Genomic DNA, 19,821 nt, shown 5'->3' with positions numbered 1-19,821 from the left:
AGCCGGAGATGAAGCCACCCCGCTCGGGGCCCGGGACCGGAGGATTCCAGCCGGCATGGCCCACTCATGCCCGGGGAAGGAGCACGGGGGCCGTGCCGTCCTGCTGCCTCAGGGACACAAAAGCGCTTTTCACTGCTGTTCCCAAAGCTGCAGTGACTGCAGCACAGGCTCTCCTCAGAACCGGTTTGCTGTGAAAGAACTGTTCCCTTCCCACACAAAGCACTCCGTGGTACCTGGCGTCTGTACAGCTCGCACATCGCTGCCAAACCTGTGCCCGTCTGCCTCCTTTTCTCCTAACTACCTTAAAAACAGCACTAAACAAAACGGAAACCCCATCTATCCTTGTCATTAGTGCCCTCCATCACCTGGTTTTATTTAAAATGCTTTCTTTTGGACGCTTCTACCCTGCAACAACCACCAGGAATGAGCCTGCCGCATTAGCTTCGCTCACTCACGCACCATGCCCCGCACACAATCACCACAATCACTGCTTTTCTCCCAGATTTACCCTAAACCAGGTCAGGATGTCACAGCAGTCCTTGGGTAACCAGCTGGGACCTTACAGTGCTGGCCCGCTCTGAGCCAGCAGAGCCAGCTGCAGAAAGCCCGGCAGGGGCACAGGCTCATGCTCTGGTGCACAGCCACAGCACCTGCTTCACATGTTGGGCTGGATGCTAAGCCCAGCCTAAAAAGCCCAGCCTAAATGCCCGCAGAGCCGAGCAGCTAGGCAGGAACCCTGAGGAGAGAAGACAAAGGACTCTGCAGATTCGATGTGAATCAAGCAAAAGCTGTTTGTTGTGCTTCTAAACGTTATTTACTTCTTACCTTGGTCTACACAGTCACACATTGTTTGATTTGTTGCTCTGCTTGGTCCACTCATCTCTTGGTTGGTAGCTCTGTTTTGTCCACCAGGCAACACACATCTTTTTCTTCTTCTAATTGGTAGAAGCTGCAAGTGTCATTTCACCTGGGTTGACACCCCTTTGTCTGTCAGCAACTCTTCTTTCTTCTTACATCATCAGCTTTTTTATCCCCAAAGATGACCTCGTTTTTTAGTTGCAGAAGGTCAGGCTGGTTCATTCAGTACGTGTATGTGTTCCTGTATATATAATCCCACAACACCCTTCATTCAATACTTGTCCATTTTCCTGCAGATATGATCCCACAACACCCTCCTGTCCATTCTGCAGGTAAATAAATGACAGAAGCACAGACAGGGCTCAGTGGCTGACAACGTGTCCCTGCCACAGCAGAAATGGGCTGAACCCCACCACCCTGCACACACAGAGCTCTGCCAGCTCCCCTAAAGCCAGGAGCAGATCTGCGGTGGTAACTGAACCTTAGTCCATAGTCAAAGCACCTGTCCAAGGGTCTCACATGGACTTCAAGTTCCTGCAGTTGCATATGAAAAATCCTGAATACCTGCAAATAGGTGGTAAGGCAAAGAAGCCAAGGATGAGGAGGCCCCATCAGACAGTGGAGAGACAATGTCTACAGCACCCCTGGCCTGGCACTGCTGCTCAGCCAGGAGTTGAGGAGCTCACCCCTCACACTTCACCTTCCAAGGGCTGCCTGTGACAGCACTGACATCCCAGAGGATGCCCCGTGCAGGGCTGAGGTCTGTGCTAGTCACACCTTTCTAGAGCTGACTGAAGTAAAGGGGAAAAAAAGCAAAAAGTCTTTGCTTAAAAAATGGACACTTGGTGAAAATTAAAAATCATGCATGAAAACGGTGGGAACCTGAAGATTTAAAATTATCTGTGCCCAAGAAAGTACAGTGCACAGTGAGGACCATAAGAATACAAATCCTCCAGCCACCACCACCTTCATCTCCTACACTTCTCATCATTTTCCAACTTTGCTAAAGTGTTTCAACCCTTTAAAAAGTGTTAAGATTATATCTAGTTGCAAAAATTATTTTCTTGCATTTAGGAATCCTGTTCCTGGTGCACTGATTTTATATGAACATCATCACTTACCTGTGAAAAAGTGAGGTCCCTTTAATAACAGGCTGTGTGCTTGTCCTGTACCTTGTGAAAAATATGAAGTTCTCAAAGTGGAAGCTACCCACGTGTGCTGTAAAAGTACCAATACTTGCTGTAAGTACAGACACTCTGTTATCTTTTGTCCTTCCCAGCTGCTCTTGGCAGAGAAATGCTGCTGTCAAAGCCATGTTGTTCTAAGAAATGTCAGGGCCAAAGCCACCATGCATTCATGTCACTTTCTGTGCCTGTGCTCAGGGATAGCAGAGGAGGAGCAGCAGCCAGAGCAGAAGGGGAAAAAACTCAAAGGAGTTCTCTCAACTTCCTGCAACAAAACAGATCCAAACCAATCCCCATAAGAAAAAGTGGCCTTTTTCTTCTACTACTGGCAAAGAAAAATAGCAAAGCACTTACACTCACTCTGCAAATAGTCTCACTCCACTAAGCAAAGATAATGGGAGCAGAAATGGCCCTCGGTGCCTGCCTGGATTTTGGAAGACAAACAGTAGCATGGAGTTACTCTGTACAGCAGCAGTGGTACCTTACAATGCCCCCAGAAGTTCTCTGGACAAAAGGCCCCTAATAAAAGCAGAATAGCGGAGCTTTTTTATTTTTTTTTTTCTGCATGCTTTGAAGCACTGGAATAGTCTAGCTTTTTCTCTCCATCCTTGCCTGATTTCAATTTTTCTCTTTCTTTTAGCAGCACTACTTCAGATTTCTTTCCTTAGTGCAGCTCTCTGAAGTGGCCACATTTGAAACTCCTGTCCTGGGAGCAACCTACTTCTCCTTTTTATCCAGCCAATACTGCTTCCAGTTAGTCTGGAACTCACACTGGCAAATTAATACTTTCCTTAGTTTTTCAGCCTCTGCCTCTCCCTTGCTGGTACCGATGATGGATCACTGCTCTCTCCTCTCCATCAATAACTCACATTTCTCTCACTTTCTGCTTCGGCAGACACCTGCTTGCAGGCACTTATTGATTTTATTTTCCTTTACAAATAAAACCCTAGCATTTTCTGTGAAGCTGGCTTATTTTTGTAAGAAAGATCTACATGCTAAGACATTTTTAAGCTGAAAAAATATGGCCATATTGTACTAAATGACCTATTTAACTAAAAATTATACCATGGATTTTGAAATTACTATAATTTAAAAATCTGGTCTGAAGCAATCCTTAATATCACAAATCCCAAGAAGCATCCCTCAAAATACAGCATAAGGCAGCATTTAGCTTATTAAATTAAATTAAAAAACAAAAACAAAAACCACCCACAACCCCCAAAACCAGCAAAAAAGAGAAAAATCCCGAGGTGTGCTTTCAACAAGGTGAAGAAGATGAGGGTCAAACTATCAAGTCAATAAAAAAATAGATAAAACTAGCTCATTTTGGTTGAGCTGTGGAGAAACTGTTTGGTGGAGAAACTATTCTCTGTTCTTCTTCAGGGAAAATGGGAAGCACCATAAACTGATTTATTACTGCGAAACATCTCCAGGATTTGGTGCCTGATGTACAGACACAGGGCTTTGAAATTTCTGTCAGACATTTGGTGGAAAGGCATCAGGAAAGCTTGAGAGACATTGGGGGAAAATACAAAAGTATGGACATGGCATTTTTTCCTTCTATTGCCACAAAACTGTCTAGCAACGTACCTGCTTCTGACAAACCCCACTTCAGAGACACAAATTCATTTGGATTGAATGGGAGTCTGATGTGGAAGAGCAAGCAGATTAAAACCCGAAACATGGATACAAAAATAAATACAAAGTGAAGGTAGAATGGAGCATCAGAACTGCTGCTAGAGCTGTGCCAGGAGAGGATGGCAGGGGAATGGGAATGTGAAGATCATAGTTGTGATAAAAACTTTTGTTTTCCTGTAAGAATTTCTTAGACTTTACAGAAAAAAACAGGGATTTGCATGGAGGTTTTAATTTCTAACTTGGGATAAAAACAGAGTCAGCGTGTTAGTCCTGCAAGGAGAGCTGTTTCACCCCTGGGTTCACACATCCCAATTATCCTCCATCAGAAATGCTGATGTGGCAGGATGTGCCCCAAGGGCTGTTCCCGTCCCTAAGGATGGCCAAGACCCGGTTCAGTATGCAGATGTAAACACAGAAATGCATCCAGTTTAGAGCAGCTTTAAATTGTATCTATCTAGTGATAAAAATAAGCTCCAATGGGCTGGAAATGGACCTGAAGGATTCATCCAAACTGTGAAAGAGGCATCACAGCAAAAGCTGCTGCTGCTGTTACTGAGCCCCACACTGCTGGGAAATTCAATGAGCACTTGGATTCTGCCTTCACGGTGTGCTGGCTTTGGCTGGGGTTAAACCACGACACCAGGAAATTAAAGTTATGCTGTAGAACATGACTGAGCTGCTGTGTGTGGAGAAACAACACTCTGGAATACCTGCACTGACAAAGCAAGGTCTCCTTAAAATGGAAGTACACTTCTTGCCACAAAAAAGGCTGAAACTTGTACTCAGGTGAAGTAGAACTGAAAAGTCACTTCAGAAAACAAGTGACAAAAGAAAGGCTCAGCCAAGTTCAAAGCTTTTTTCAGAAAATGAAGGTACAAAGCGAACCTTGGTATAGCACAAATACAGAAATAATTTAAAGCTTCAGAAAAAATATTGGAAAAAAAATTATTTTTGTAGAGTCAAAAATTTGCCCAGAAAATTTGTTTCCCAATATCTACTTCATGCCTCTGTAAGACAAGAAAAACTAATGAGGACAAGCAAGACCACTAAAATCCACAGTTTAGAAACAGCACATGTAGAGTGAAGGAAAAAACATACAAGTTAAATAGAAACCTGAGAGAAAATTAATTTTAAAATTTCTAATGAATAAATATTACACTTTTCTATGTAAACAATGCTTAACTTCCAATGGTAGAGTGTCTCTACCAGCTGTCCCTGTGCATGCATTACCTAGATGAGCCACAGCAGAAAGTGTTTTGCAGTTTGGCCTGCTGATTGTATCCTTGCTCCATTATTCCAAAAGATGCCTCTGAAATGCAGCGAGCTGGGCTGCCAGTAGAAATGAGATGTTGTACCACAGCTAAAAGAGAATGAATGACTGCAGGCAGCTTATTCCAACCTTCTGTCAATTGGATAGAGCAAAGCCAAAAGAGAGGACAGCTCAAAAAGTGTGTGTGGAGGGTTGTTATTTTTATTATTTTGTTCTTTTTTTGTTGTTGGAGTTTTTTCAGCCTAGATGTGTCAGGTTTTCTGCTGTCTAGAGTTCACTCTGGAGTTTCTCCAGTACCATGTGCTCCCCTTGAAAAAAGAGGGACACAGTAATAGCATCATAACAAATTAATTTTATTTTGTCACTCTAACCCAGTCATCAGCTGAAATTAGGTAGCTATACAGGAATTAAAAAGCAACTTAGGACAAAACTACTGGAAATTAAATTCAGGGTTTAGTCCAATATTCATGTCAGTCTGTATTCCAGCTAGAGTTTTTGTAATAAAAGAACAGGCTTTAATTTGTATTTTGCAGCATCTAGAGGCACTCCACTGTAAGTAGACAGCACAAAACACCTCAGTCTTACTGTATGAAAGCAGGAGGAAGGCAGAAAGCATCAAGTCCCTGTTTCTCAGCCACCTTCCCCTGCTTCCCACCCCCAGCCAACCCAGAGCAGCAGTGGGCAGCCTGGCCATGGGATGGTTTGGGTTGGAAGGAACCTCACAGCTCACCCAGCTCCAGCCCCTGCCACAGGCAGGGACAGGGACACCTGCCACCACTGCCCTGGTGGCACTTCTCTTACCTGAGGGGCTCTCTGTGAGGGGCAGAGGCACCTGCACAGCTGCGCTAGGGAAGGGATTTTTTTTGAGGAGTGGGAAAGAAATTGTCAGCATGTGTCTGTGCAGACTTATTTAAACCTTTGGCTACCAATAAAATGCCCAATTTACTCATCCCTGCCCCCAAAAAACCCAACCAACCACACAATTAAAGCCAACAAAGGTGAGGAGTACAGAGCTTGTTTTAATTTTTGTGATTTTGTCACTCAAAACCTGACATGTCTCTAAAGGAATGGGAAACAGTAACATATCAAAGCTTCAAATTATTTTAAACTTAATTTTAAAGGGCAGTTTTATAGTTTTTTTAATGGTTAGAACTAGCAATCAATTTTATCCTAAGGCCCACTGCTGAATCTCACTGTCACAGCACACATCACACAGAGCACCATCACACCATGTCACCAAGCTCCAATCCACACACAGTAACACCACACTTCTTCAGGAGGCTTCAAGCTCTGCCCTTCCCATCCTTCTGCCCAGGCTTTCATGCCCTCCTGTCGATGCCCTGCCCCTGTGTGCCCTCTGCTCCCTGTGTGATTGCCCAGCACCCCTGGGCACTCCATGGCTCCTCACCTTCAACAGCATTCACCTGTCCTGCACAGCTGCAGCCAGTGGGGATCAGCCACAGCCCCACTCCCAACCACCACAAACTCTGTGCCTGCAGGACTCTCTAGACTTTGGACAATTCCTCTGTAAAAGTGAATGCTGCAGCCCAGATTTACCTCTGAAATCAGCTTCTCACCAGGGTTTCAGAAGACAAATAATCACAGAAACTCAAACCATTTCCCTGGAATTCCAGCATTTGCCTACCACCCTTTTCTTGTACCAATTTAATTCCAGCTTTGCTTTTTGACTTACTTCATTGTCATAAGTCAGGGCACCATAACTATTTGGTTTTTAAATAAAACTGAAAATGTGTTTTTATTTCTTATCATCTACATCAAATGTTCACATAATATTTCTCCATGTATTTTCAATTCACAGTCCAGCCTACTTAAATTTGAAAAAAAAAAACCAACAAAACCCCAATTCAAAACTGAAGCATTTTCTCTATGTCAATCTCAGTTCATAATTCTTGAAGCATTTTACCAATGTTACAAACTGTCCTTTGAAGGACTTACAGAAATTCAATATCTTTAAAGATACTTGATTCAAACAATTAAAATATCGGACTCAGAATGAGATACTTGATTCAACAACTAAAAGGTAATATCTGACTCAGAATAATATGCATCTGAGTTTATGTAGCTGACTTCTCAAAAATGCAAAAGGTTCTAACTATCACAGATGTTTTATAGCACTCTTTTTCCCCAGCAAATCACCAAACACTGGGTAGAAAAGGGACAATTCAAAAGCCACCAGGAGACAAACTAAGCAGAGATTTAAAGTTTCTCTCTTTGGATGCCTAAACACCCCCAGGTGTTTATGTTATGCCCTAGAGACTATAAACAGCCAATTAAAGCAGTCTGGAAACTGGACTGGAAATGGAAAGTCGGAAGAAAAACACACAAACATGATAGTGTGAGACTGAATTTTTATTTTTCTGTTGATAAACGCAAAGATCCTTCACAGCAGCAACAGATGCAGAAGTCACTTGCAGAAATGATAGCTCTTCTTAATATGTTGGTACACCCATGTGTGAGAAGTGTGTAGGGACTGCAGATTAACACAGTACAGGCACTGCTCAGTAGTAACAGAGATCAAGTTTCTTGGAGCAATCAACCCTTTCCTTATTAATAAAGGGTTCTTGGAGCATCAAAGATGATTATTAATTAGCTGGCTGTTATTTATTTTTTTTGTTACTGCAATTAAAAAACATTTTATCAAACTCCATGCATACTATTTATATGCCCAGGTACACCTCTCCACATTTTGTACTAGTTGCCAAACCAGAACCAAATGCTACAATTCAGAATGAAAATGCTACTGCATTTAGCAGCTCTAGCTGCAGTGAAGTAAATATTTCATCAGAGTAACAAAACACACCCTGTTCAGTAATACAAGGGACATGGTTTGTAAAATGAACATTCCTACCTTGTATCCGTACCTTTCTGTAATATATATATTTATATATGGCTCTAAAACATATCTCTACTAATTAACAATTAAATTAAAACACATCCACAATTGGTCTGACTAGTGATTTTGGTCTCAATACTTTAAACATTAGTTGCTCCATAAAAATATACATTTCAACAACATGGTTGTAACAGCAACATGAGGCCTTTTGAAAGAGCCCTATGACATAAAAACAACCATGCAATTCAGTGCTCAATGTCATCTAACTGATAAATATTTATACTGCATTTTCAAATTACCAGTATCTCCCAAAGGTCTCTTTGCAGGCTTACCATGCTTACAGACATGCAGAAAGCAATCACATTTCTCACTTGACCATAGCAACCACTTTTTTTTTTTTCAAATAAATCAACTGACAAAGCACAAGCTTCAAGCTGTTATTTTTAGATTACTAACCTTTTCCTTTGTTTCACATATTACTTCATGTGAAATAAGACTAGGGATTAGCCACACAGCAAGAACTGCACTTCTCACTTTAAGCCTCTAAAAATCAAATTACTAACAGTCAATTAGGATGTACCCATAGCTGCCATACAAGTGAACTGATACCCAGTAGACAATGAAGTTAACTCTTCAAAAGGTGTAGCTTAAAACCCAAACCCAGAACCTAAACTACACAAGTACAGCATCAAACCTGGTAGATTCCAAAAAGTGGATCTCTGTCCAGAAATTGTCCAAATGGCACACAAACCCCATGGCACCATCAAGAATCCATGAGCTAAGACAGTAGCTGTCCACAGATGGAGATGTCCTTATTGAGCAGTTGTGATGTAGTACTTGTACAAACAAGAATCCCCCAAGTCAGAAGCAGTCAGTACTCAAACCCCAGACAAGTTCACATGTCACAGTAACCTGGCATATAAGACTCAATAACAATCAGTAATTTAGGTATTAATTCCAGAAGCAGTACATTCAATATGGAAATAAGACTACAATAAAAGATAATAGAAAGACAAGAATGGTATGACAATTAAGATGAATAATTCTTTTACACAGCAGAAAGTTAGGGGAATATCTGGACTTCTTTTGCACTGCATTTACATATCTTCTGTTTCTCAATATAAAAATACATCTAGAGAGTCAATCCAGAGATGCAAACAGCAATCATGTTTTCCCCATAACTGCTTTAAAATTAGTACAAAATAATGTGAATTACAGGAATGATTGTTGCAAATTTGTTAATGTTGGCTATTACAACATCATTATGTAAGAACACCAACTGTCTATTATTTACAGGAGAGGTAATACAATTTCCAGAGTAGTGAATTATAATTTAGCAGAAGTGTAAAAACAATGTACTTACCAAAACCATTACAAAATCTGGTATTGTTATCAGCTACACAGTAGATTGTGATTACATTTTGTAGTTGACATACAACTTATCCCTAAGAAAAGTGCCAAAATACTGCTACATAAGAATCTTCTTTTTTTAAAAAAAGTCAGTTAGCAAAACCCCCAGCCGATTTGACGCTAAGCAAATGTCAAAAGAAAGCAAGAAAACAAGGATGCTGATTGTACAACTATGTCTTATTAAATGCCTTTGAAAAAATCTGTAAATCCATTTTGTCACTTAAAAGTCTGACACAAGACTTACTAAAAAAGCCAAGAGAAATATCACCACATACGCTTCCCCAGGGCATTTCAGGCCATTCTAAACCTACACATTCCTCCCAACCCGTGGGGCAGCATAAGGACACTGCAGACATTCTGAGACTAGCTGAGCTGCTGAGGGTTGCTGTGCTCAGGGGCCAAGCATCCTGCCGGGTGCCAGCCACCACCAGAGCAGCCAGGGCCCTGCTGGGGTCTACACTCCTGCAGGCTTTTAGTATCAGCCCAGGGGCTGGCACAGATCACTCTCAGCAAACCCTTCAAGGGACTCAGCAGGCTGGAGAAACAGGCAAACAAGAGTCACAAAGGTCAGCAAAGAAAAGTGCGAAGTCCTACACGGGGGGAAATAGCCCTGTCCAGCAGCACAGATTGGGGACTGAGCAGCTGCAGACAGCCTTGCAGAGAACAGCAGCGAGCCATGAGCCACCCACGGGCCCCTGCAGCAAAGAAACCCCACAGTGCCCTGGTCTGCACTGAAGGAGCACTGCCAGCAGGCTGAGGGAGAGCACCCTTCACTCTGCTCAGTCCTCCTGAGACACAGCTCAAGCACTGGGTCCAGCTTTGGGCACTCCAGCCCAACACAGAAATGGGCACACGAGAGTGAATCCAGTTAAGGGCCACAAAGGTGGTGAAGTGACTGGAGTATCTTACAGACAAGGAGAACTTGGGAGAGCTGGGACTGTCTCTCTCACCTGGAGAAGAGAGGGCTCAGGTGATCTCACCAGCCTGTGCCAATGCCTGAGAGGGAGGAGTGAAGGAAGAGCCTAACTCTTCCCAGTAAATCTAGGGATGGACAAGAGGAAGGGAGCCCAAGTGGAAACAACAGAAGCTCTACTTAAACACAGGAATGGATCTTCATAGTGTAAGGGAGAGCAAAACACTAGAACAGACTGCCCAGACATCTTCTGGAGTCTACATCCTTAGAGATATTACATAAGTCAGCTTGTCACACTCCTGAGCAACCTGCTCCAGCTGGCCCTCCTCTCAGCTGGGCAATGGGGCATGGACTAGATCCAGTCCCTCCAACCTCAACTGTTCCACAATGCTATGAAAAGGACAGGGTTTTATGACAGGCATTGGATCAACTGAGTCACAAAGAAACTACAAAATGCAAAAGGAATATATATTTTCTCTTTAAGTTATTGCACACAGTGTTAATTTTGCTGCCTTCGTTTTGCTGATCTCATCTTTTCAAACCTCGACTCCATTTCTTCCAGGACTTTTGGTGTGTATCGCACAACTAATTTCACCTTGCCTTGAGCTGCCTTCAGCAGTTCCACTGCCTTCTCATGGTGCTCCCCTTCCACGCTCTGTGAAGCACAAACCAGCTGATGTTAGTAAAGGCACACACTGAACACCGATTTTTACATTTTTTGTACAATTCTGTAAGTATAAGCAATTATATTTATATATTTATTTATATATACTCTATTTTCAAGACTGCATAAGGACAATGTAATTTCAGGAGTTACGTTTGAACAAACCAAGCGAGGTGATGATAAAAATGCTAATTAGTATTAGCAAAAGAGTAGTGCAAAAATCTTTATTTATGCTGAAGAATTAAATTCTGCAATGATAATCTTAGTCAATTATGAAATTACACTCAAAAACCAAAAGCTTCAGAAGACGTACTTAAAATTTAGTATTATTTTTCTTCTTTTGCACACATTTTAAATTTAGCAGTCGCCCTCAATTTGCTTAATAAATTGGCACAGCCAGCTGCAAGATAACTGCCTTTGGCTGCTTGCAATGGAGCAACTAACATGCAGGGTGTTGCTCCACGTGTCTCTCAGCAAACCCACACCATCCCAGTTCATTTCCTCTAAACTCATTATCAATAGCCTGACCCAACTAATTCAGGAAGACCACAATAAAAATGCTTTCCTATACCAACTCTCAGAATTTCTTAGAATTATATTACATTATCTGTTATCTAGATTAATCTCATTACAATTTTAAAGCAACACTTCTCAAAAATGGCATCCAATACGCTCCTGCACAGCATATTTTTTATCAGCAACACTTCTTCCTCCCAAACTTATGAAACACAATGACAGGACCACTCCAAGTCCACCTCCCACAGGTGCTATTAGAAGCTAGAGGGCAGGTGATGTACCTGTTGGGTTTCTCTGTTACTATAAAGTTACTTACAAAAAGAAAAACAACAGTTAAAAAACCCCAAGCTATTTCTCTTCTACCAGACTTAGACAACCACATACATCTGAATGTTTTCATTTTTGTTATTCAAGTGAACATGTAGGCTGCTCTGTTTAAAACTGGTAAAAAAAGGTTTGTAGAGCTTTGTTTAATTCTATGAAAACACCTAAATTCTGGAGTACACTAAAGACCTCGCACTTGAAAAAAATGAACTTGTTTTTCAGTCATATTCCCTGCAGTCTTGGCAATGGCATTTTCTATAATTACTATTGAAGCATAAATTACAATCACAGGAAAATGCCTGCCATGTATTATGATGATTCCACCTGTAAATATCAGATGACAAGGATTTTCTGAATACAGCAGTATTCTTAACAGCAATTTTTGCCCTTGCTGTATTCTTACAAGGGCTATATATACATATTGATCCATGTGCATGCATGCAGAGAGCCAATGCTAGCTGTCCCAGCTGCCTGATGATTAGGCTCAGTTTTGGATGGAGTGGTGGTTTGCTGTCCTTAAGAGAGTCTGTGGGTGAGGAAGGCCCCCATCTGAGGACAGTTTGGCACCAGTGCCAAAATGTTCCCCAACAACAGAAGGCAAAGGCAAGCACAGTTGCATCAGTACAGCTGATTTCTCTGATGCCTCTTGAAGAGGACAGCTGGAGTCCCAGGTAACAGTCAGGAGTCAGGTATGTCAGAGATTTGTGCCAGCCAGGAGCTCCTAGAGTACAGACACGCAGGATCTGTACCCAGCCACTATTCCTTTCAAGAGTCAAAACCCCTCAGAATCTAGTTTGACCCTCAGTCTTAAAATAAAACTTGCTTTACAGATGTAATAATCTTAATTTTAAGACTGCAGAGAGCCTCTCTGTAAATAAAAGCAAGTGCTTGGGAGATATTTATACGCATGTGACTGAAAGCTGTCTCAAGTCAAAGCCTGCCCATAACGTTTCCTTTCCAGCCTCCCCTTGTTTTACTTTTTGTATTGTTGATTCCTCAGAAGAGGATACTTACTAAAAAAATATAATTCACATCAGCACTTTAGACACGCAATTCTCAAAATACAGTAAAATGCTTGCTTCTGAAGCTCAGTATAGTTAAGTGGAAGGATAAAAAATACCATACAAGGTAACACCACCTTGTACTTCCATCTCATTACAGCTTTCATCATGCAGTAGCATTTTTACTATGGGAAAAATGAGAATCTGGTCAGCCAAAAGCAACATAGCATAATTTGCTACCTACCTTAGAAGGTGCAGAAAACTCTATTAGTAGAAATCTGCATCATGAAACTTGGATTAAAAAGGAAGGCAGTTTGTATTTTACAAAACTCTCTGACTACATTTATACAACCCCCCAGAATCTGAAATGCTGATATACATACTACAGCTCCTTTTTGAGAAAGATTACCAAAGCATAATCCTAAAACTCTCAACGCACACAACTCTGCAGAAATCTAAGCAAATTTGTTTTGGGAGGACAAAAAGAGAGTCTTTTGCCAAGATCAGAAGAACAAGGAGCTTGTGCTATGTGTTCTCGCTGCCCCCTCAAGTGGAAACAAGCAGCCACTGCTACATAAAAAGAGAAAAGCAGCTCCTACCACTCCGTTGACAGAAAGCAGTTGGTCTCCACGTTTCAGGCCTCCGTGTCTGTCAGCTATGCCTCCAGGGATAATCCGAGAGATATAAATTGGAGAATTTTGTTCTTTGCCTCCCATAATGTTGAAGCCAAGGCCTTCTTCTGTTTTGGGTAGTTCAACCACTCTGGGATGAGAATGACCTTCGCTAGCAGCAAATGCAGCTACTGTGGCCTGTGAGAAACAGGATTTTCTCATTTATAGGAAATTCAATACAGTTCCTTTAGCTAGACACAGTGAGCAGGCTGAAAATGTATTTTATCTCAAAGTATTTACACGTTAAGACAAATGAGACAATTAATTCCCTACCTACCAACACCAGCATGAAAAATTCAGAACTCCAAGAATAAAACTGAAATGAAAGAAATTTAAAAACCACAAGTCTTGTTATACCTTTTAATAACCTGTTTAGCTTATCCATTTTATCAGACATTTAGATAATAGCCTTCTGAATTTTATATAATCTTCTGCTTCTGAAGCAATGAACTACTGTATTTTTTGCAAGCTATGGTTTGGCTTTTACCTTTGCAGTTGCATTAGCTCTGACTTCGGGGCTACTGCTGATATCCACAGTTTCATACACATGTTCATACACCTTTAGAGACAAAACAGTTTCAGTATGAGTAAAAGAGATTTTCCTGCTTAGGTAATGTAACAAAATATCAGGTGCAACTCCAAACAGAGTACATTAAAAGCACACACCTCAAACGTTACTCCCCGACTCACAACAAGAAGAGGCCATCTAACACTCTCTGAAGAAACAACTCTCTCAGTATTTTTGCTGCTCAGTCTCAGCCTAAGGCTCCCCTCATTGCACAGGACCCAGACCCCACCAGGACTTTGGGAATGCTCACGGCTGGGCTGCCACACCTCACTCCAGTTATTTTCTCTTGCTTGATTCAAGCTGGAATTGTTCAACACAGATGCACATAAAAACACTTCAGGGCTGCTCTTCAAGGCTTTGCTGACAACCCATCCCTCCCCAAAAGCTCCCAAATTTTCCTTCAACTTTAGCAACTAACTGAGAATCTTAGGGAAAAACAAGTATTGAAAACACAGAGACAATAAGGATACTAATGCTAGGGAGGTGCTTCCATTGCAGGCTAACCAACATCTCATCTGCCTGCCAACCATCTGTACTTGCTAAGCAACAAATACAGTGTCCTCAATGGCATGAAAACATCTAGATGACACCTGTGTCTACAAACAGGTTTTTTAAAAATCACTCCAGCTGTTATCATCAGTATTAACATAAGCAACAGCAATAGCAAGGCACATCCAATCACCTAAAAGTCTTCAAAACAATACGTGGGATGAAGATGAGGTGGAACAAGACTCCACCTAAAGACGGTGTGGATTTAGCTTAAAAATACCATTTGGTACTTTGTCTTACATAGGCAATTGATACTTTGTCTATTCTTAAATACCAAATGGAAAACATCCTGTTAGCTGCCAGTAAGGACAGATTCTCAAAATAACCTTTAAGAAGTGATTTGCTACTAAGCCATTATTTTATACACCTATGGTGTCCCAAATTATTTTATTTTGAAATTACTTAAAAATAAGGCTTGTTCTGTTAAGCTCTGTAAATTAAACGCTGCTTTATGAAGTTCAAAATCAGCTTACTGCAGTGAGCACAAAAAGGAAAAAGTAAATCATACTGGTCTTTGACTGAAGGTAACTGTTACATCAAGTTAACTTACCTCTCTTACAGCATTACAGAATTCACTCTGCAGAACTCTTTGCAAAGCCTGTAGCTTTTGTGGTGGCACTTCTCCACTTCTCTGTAACTTTTCCAGCAATTCAATTGCTCTGCAGATGTCTATAAAAAAAATAAAGCACTAGCAATGAGGAATGCCTGAGGAATCTTAAGGTATCTTTGTTTTTTTTGAATGAAGGGAGCAGTCTGTGTGTGTGCACTTGTATACACTTTAAAACTATGCTTTAAGTTTTCCTATCCATAAAACAGTGACTTTACAAAAGGCTACAATAAAACACTACTTCAGCCTGTTATAAATCAGCCACAACAACAACCTGGACATATTTGGAGCTATCACTGACATCTGCATATTGCAAAGACAATCCAATTTGTCCTTAAAGGACTGAAATATTGGTATGTGTATTAAAGTATTGGAAGTGTGCACGTCATAATACTCTATGGATGGCATTTTGCTAACACCAGCTATAATATTATCAAATATTCAAAAATTAGTTCAATAAGGTATAGTCAATACTGCCCATAGAAGGAGGGCTGAAAACTATCTGGCCTATTTCTTTTCCTTCCTTAAGTGCTTATAAAACCAGCAGAACTCCTTTTTACATTCTCAGATGAGAGACAGCATCCTGAAGCCCAAGCCATTTTCAGTTCCTTGAAATTTGTTCCTAAGAGTTGGCATTGTCCATTTTCCTCATAAATGCTGCTCTGTGTAATGAGACTTGACTCCAGACCAGAATGACACAAGACAGGCACCAAATGCAATATGACATTATCTTGGCAGCACCAGAAGAGCAGAATACATTCATATCCCTCAGCTGTATTTCCAAACTGTTACATTAGTGATTATTCTGAAACACAGAAGTCCTTGAACAGAACTCGAACAGTCTTTGAGAAAAGCAGATCGAAAGGATTACTTTCCTTATCACAAAGACAAAAAAGCAGTGGTTAATCTACTACATAAAATTATGCACAGATCATTTTAGAACAGGATGAAGTCTGGAACACTGCTAGTCCCAAAGGCACTACCTTCCTTTTCTCTGTAATTAACCTCTAGGTACTCATTTTTCATGTGAATGCACACTGACTCAGTGGTATCACGGCAGCACAAAGGAGGTGTGAAAGCCACGAACCTCTGAAATAGGAGTGTAAAAAGAGAGCAGCCCTGTAACAGGATGAGAAGGTAGCAGGGTGCATGTTCTGAAATCAGGACACGGCCCACAGCAGTGCTCTGTCCATGACATAAATTATCAGACACATCAAGGCCGTGCAGTTGAGTGAACAAAGCAAACCTGAAGCACAGACACTGGTCATCCACGCACTGGAAACAAATCCTTCATGGGAGAACACTCAAGCACCACAGCCCCAGACTCAAATTATTTCTAATGATAGTTAACATTCCCATATATTTTCATCTGCCATGAGAACTTGGTGCTTTCTGGCAAGCATTTCCAAGCTTTATAAGCATCAGCTATCTAGAGCAATGCAATATCAAAACCTAAATGACCTACTAATAATCCCGTGTTCTACAGAGAACACATTTTTCACAGTTACTATTTGTATAACGGCAAAATTAAAAAAAACACATATAAAGCTTATTTCCCAATATATATTTTGTAATTCATTCTAAACCCAAAACAGTTGGTGAAATTAAAGACATTCTAGATGATGCAAAATTACCAACATTCTCAGTAACCCCTGTGCTCAGCACCAGCAGTACTGATTAACATAGCACTTAATTCATCAAGCAGCCCATTGATCAACTTGAAGAGCTATGATCAAATGGAAACAGCAGCACTTCCAACCTGACAACACTCCACGGATTAATGACAAATGTCATTAATCTATCAACTACAACAACACCACTATCATTTCAATACCTGCAGATGTCTGTAGACAAATGATTATTACAGGCACATAAAGGCTACAGCCCCATGTAGCCATTCCTGAGCCTACGGTCTGTGAGCCACATTAAGATGTCAGGTGTACAAACTTGCTATCAATCTGATTAGGATTCTGCAAGAAACTTTAAATGTTGACAACAATGTACTGATACAAGGAGTAGCTGTAGAAATGAGGACACAAGAACTCCAAGTGATAATTTATGTTTTTTCCACCTCCATGTTTTGTCATTAAGTTAGATACGCTCCCTACCTGTATCTCTTAACAGACTAAACATTAATGACACAGCACTTCTTACCCTAAGGTAAAATTGGTTTGTTTGGGAACCAACTCTGTCCTTCATTAACTACAGACTAAAAGCACAGAATCAGCTTTTCAAAGAGTGATGAGGATACACTGAACTGGATTCATTTTAGGTGAAACTAAAGCAGAGGACACATTTCAATAAAAAAGTGTTTTCAGATCAAAGGACCAAACTATAGCTATAAAGTAAAAACTCAGAGCAGTCAGACACAGCAGGAGAGTCAGATCCTCAGTAGTCAATAAATCATCTATCACGCCACAGTTCTTGCTCAGGCAGATAGAGACAATACATCCCATCAGCAGGACACTTTGCTCCCAGCAGCTGTTCTGCTGCATGTTATTGAGAGGATCCCATTATACCAGTGTGGAAGTGCAACTGAGCACAACTTTCTTCTACTGAACTGCACTGGGCATCACCAGCCAAAAGCTGAATATCCAATCTATCCCAGCAATACTGCCTTAGGAAAAAGAGTTTTGCTGGGAGTGAGGGGCAAAACACACCTTCTTTCATTTTTCAAGAAAAGCTTGCTGACTACTGTGTTGAGATAATTTGCTTCCTCCTGAATGACTAGCTGGAATATGATCAGCTGAAAGCTATCTTCCTCCCAACAGAGACACCATAGCTCAGCCAACTTTTCAGCACCAGAGATCAAAATGAACAGTACACAAGTGGTCCAGTGATGGATTTCAACAGGGATTGACACAGATGTAGCTCCAGAGGTGGATAATTTAAAAAACCCAAACCATAAAACTAACTGTAAAAAAGAATCCATGATGGAAAATTTGCTTTTCTTTTCACATTTTCTTCCTTCTTATACCACACTGCCTGTTCTTTACAAATAATTTTCTGGGATCACTAGATGGAAATCCTGAGAAGAAGAAAACATTTAAACTAAAAGAATGTGGTGGGGGAAAAGCCAGCAAGATGGCATGTGTGACCAAAATACAGAAAGAGAAAAAACATAGCATCCTCACAGATACTCCTGATTAATCACCTGCACTGCTTATGTGCAAGCATCCTAGATTCCTGAGCTGTGTGCAGAGCTAGCACATCACCACTAAACTGTAAGAAGGACTGAATTGTTAACTGTGGTTTCATTCCTGCCCTCTGGCAACTTTGGGAGGTGGAGTACAAGAATTTCTAGTGGCCCTTGTGGTAAGCATAGGGTACTGATTTAAAATCAGCTCATTTCTACACTATTCTCTCTTTTCTTCTGCTATATGCCAACAACATTAGTGGCTTTCACTTTCAAGCTAATTATGACTCATCATCAGGTTAAGTGCAGTCGACCCCACACAATTAACAGTTACCTATTTCTGGAAATAAGGCTCTTGCTTTTATAAAGGGCTCTCTTTTTCTTCTTTCCTTAAAAAGACCTATATGCCTGAAGACCAAACAGCACCTTTGCTTCACGGATCCCGAAGTAACTCTGCAGATTTGTCTGTTTTCAGGGACAGAGCACAGTGGCAGGGTAATGAGCTGAAGGATGGGACCTGAGCCGTAAATCTGCAGAACTCCCAAGCACAACTAATCCACTGCGGCAGCAGCTGCCCTAATTAACAAGCTCTGAGTAGAGAGAGTAGTTGAGCTGTGTGAAGCAGACCTTACATAACTCACTGTTTACAGGCCAACTCACACAGTTCAAGGGGTTCCTGGGTGGAATGGGAAGCAGGGCTGGCAAAAACAGAAAAACTGAGCTCCTCAGCAGGTAACACAATAGGACCAGAAAAATGAAGTGGGTATGTACAGTGTGTTATACACCTACAGAAACACATCTAGCAGCAAGAGCAAAAGTGGTGGTGCTAGTGGGAATGGTAGGGGGAAAAGTCAGAGCAATCAATCACCTCTACTTCACCTGTTTTCCTTTTCAACAACATGAATTCTAATTATCAATAATAATTCCCCACATAAATTTCATTTTCCAGTCCCTACTGTCCTAAATCCATACCAACAAACCAATCATCTATACAAAACCATCTGTGGACCTTACACAGTACCAGATCACCACATTAAAGGAAATTTATAATTGTTTCTTAAAAACTGTGGATAAAAATCACAAACATACTACACAAAATACCCAACTAGGTTCTATACTTTATCTGTTTTGCTCTTAATTTCAGTTACACAGCGCATGTACGAACAACACAAATTAAGACTACATACTAGAAAAATGGGGTGAAAACAAATATGAGAGGTTAACAGAAGACAATTGTGAACAAATGAAGCGGGATCCCTGTATGTGTCAGCAGTCTTCTATAAAAGAACTAAATTATTATTCCTAACACACAGCTAACCGAGTGAATTCAGAACTCTAAGAATTCTGCGGTGTTCCGATGAAGTTTTGCCATGAGAGAAGCAGAAACCGAGAGACAGCAGGCTGAGTGAGAGCAGGCTGAAGGGTTCACAGCAGCCAAGGCAGAGCAGACACAGCTACAGAAGGCCCCAGGCGAGTGCCCCCATGGAAACTCAGCGGCAAGCCGAAAGAGAGAAAAACCTCCGGGGGCTGCACAAAGCAAAGCCCAACAGGTCAGTCCCACCGAAACGCTTCCAAGAGCCAGAAGCGACGGCACCCCGCTCAAATCCCACCAGCTGATCGAACGAGCAGCGGCTGGGCTCCTGCGGCAGGCCGGGAGG

At 41.3% G+C, this 19,821-nt stretch overlaps 2 protein-coding genes across 2 annotated transcripts in view; both read right to left on the bottom strand.

Moving 5' to 3' along the window:
* The window catches only part of LGR4 (leucine rich repeat containing G protein-coupled receptor 4), a 75,927-nt gene extending 75,670 nt beyond the window's left edge, over window positions 1-257 (bottom strand). Inside the window, exon 1 of the mRNA XM_014309434.2 lies at window positions 234-257. Within this exon, the coding sequence (XP_014164909.1) occupies window positions 234-257 (24 nt within the window). The remainder of the gene's footprint in view (window positions 1-233) is intronic.
* Window positions 258-7,302: 7,045 nt separating this feature from the next.
* Window positions 7,303-16,295, bottom strand: LIN7C (lin-7 homolog C, crumbs cell polarity complex component). Its single transcript, XM_005426944.2, has 5 exons — window positions 16,274-16,295; window positions 14,971-15,089; window positions 13,791-13,862; window positions 13,232-13,441; window positions 7,303-10,782 (listed from the first exon to the last, which is right to left on the bottom strand). The coding sequence occupies exons 1-5, from the start codon at window positions 16,293-16,295 to the stop codon at window positions 10,627-10,629; spliced, it is 579 nt and encodes a 192-aa protein (XP_005427001.1). The 3' UTR covers window positions 7,303-10,626.
* Window positions 16,296-19,821: the final 3,526 nt, after the last annotated feature.

Source organism: Geospiza fortis, unplaced genomic scaffold (genome assembly GCF_000277835.1).
Source record: "Geospiza fortis unplaced genomic scaffold, GeoFor_1.0 scaffold113, whole genome shotgun sequence".
Taxonomy (NCBI): Eukaryota; Metazoa; Chordata; class Aves; order Passeriformes; family Thraupidae; genus Geospiza; species Geospiza fortis.
Note: the sequence above shows the minus strand (reverse complement) of the source record. Positions and strands in the feature narration are given on the sequence as shown.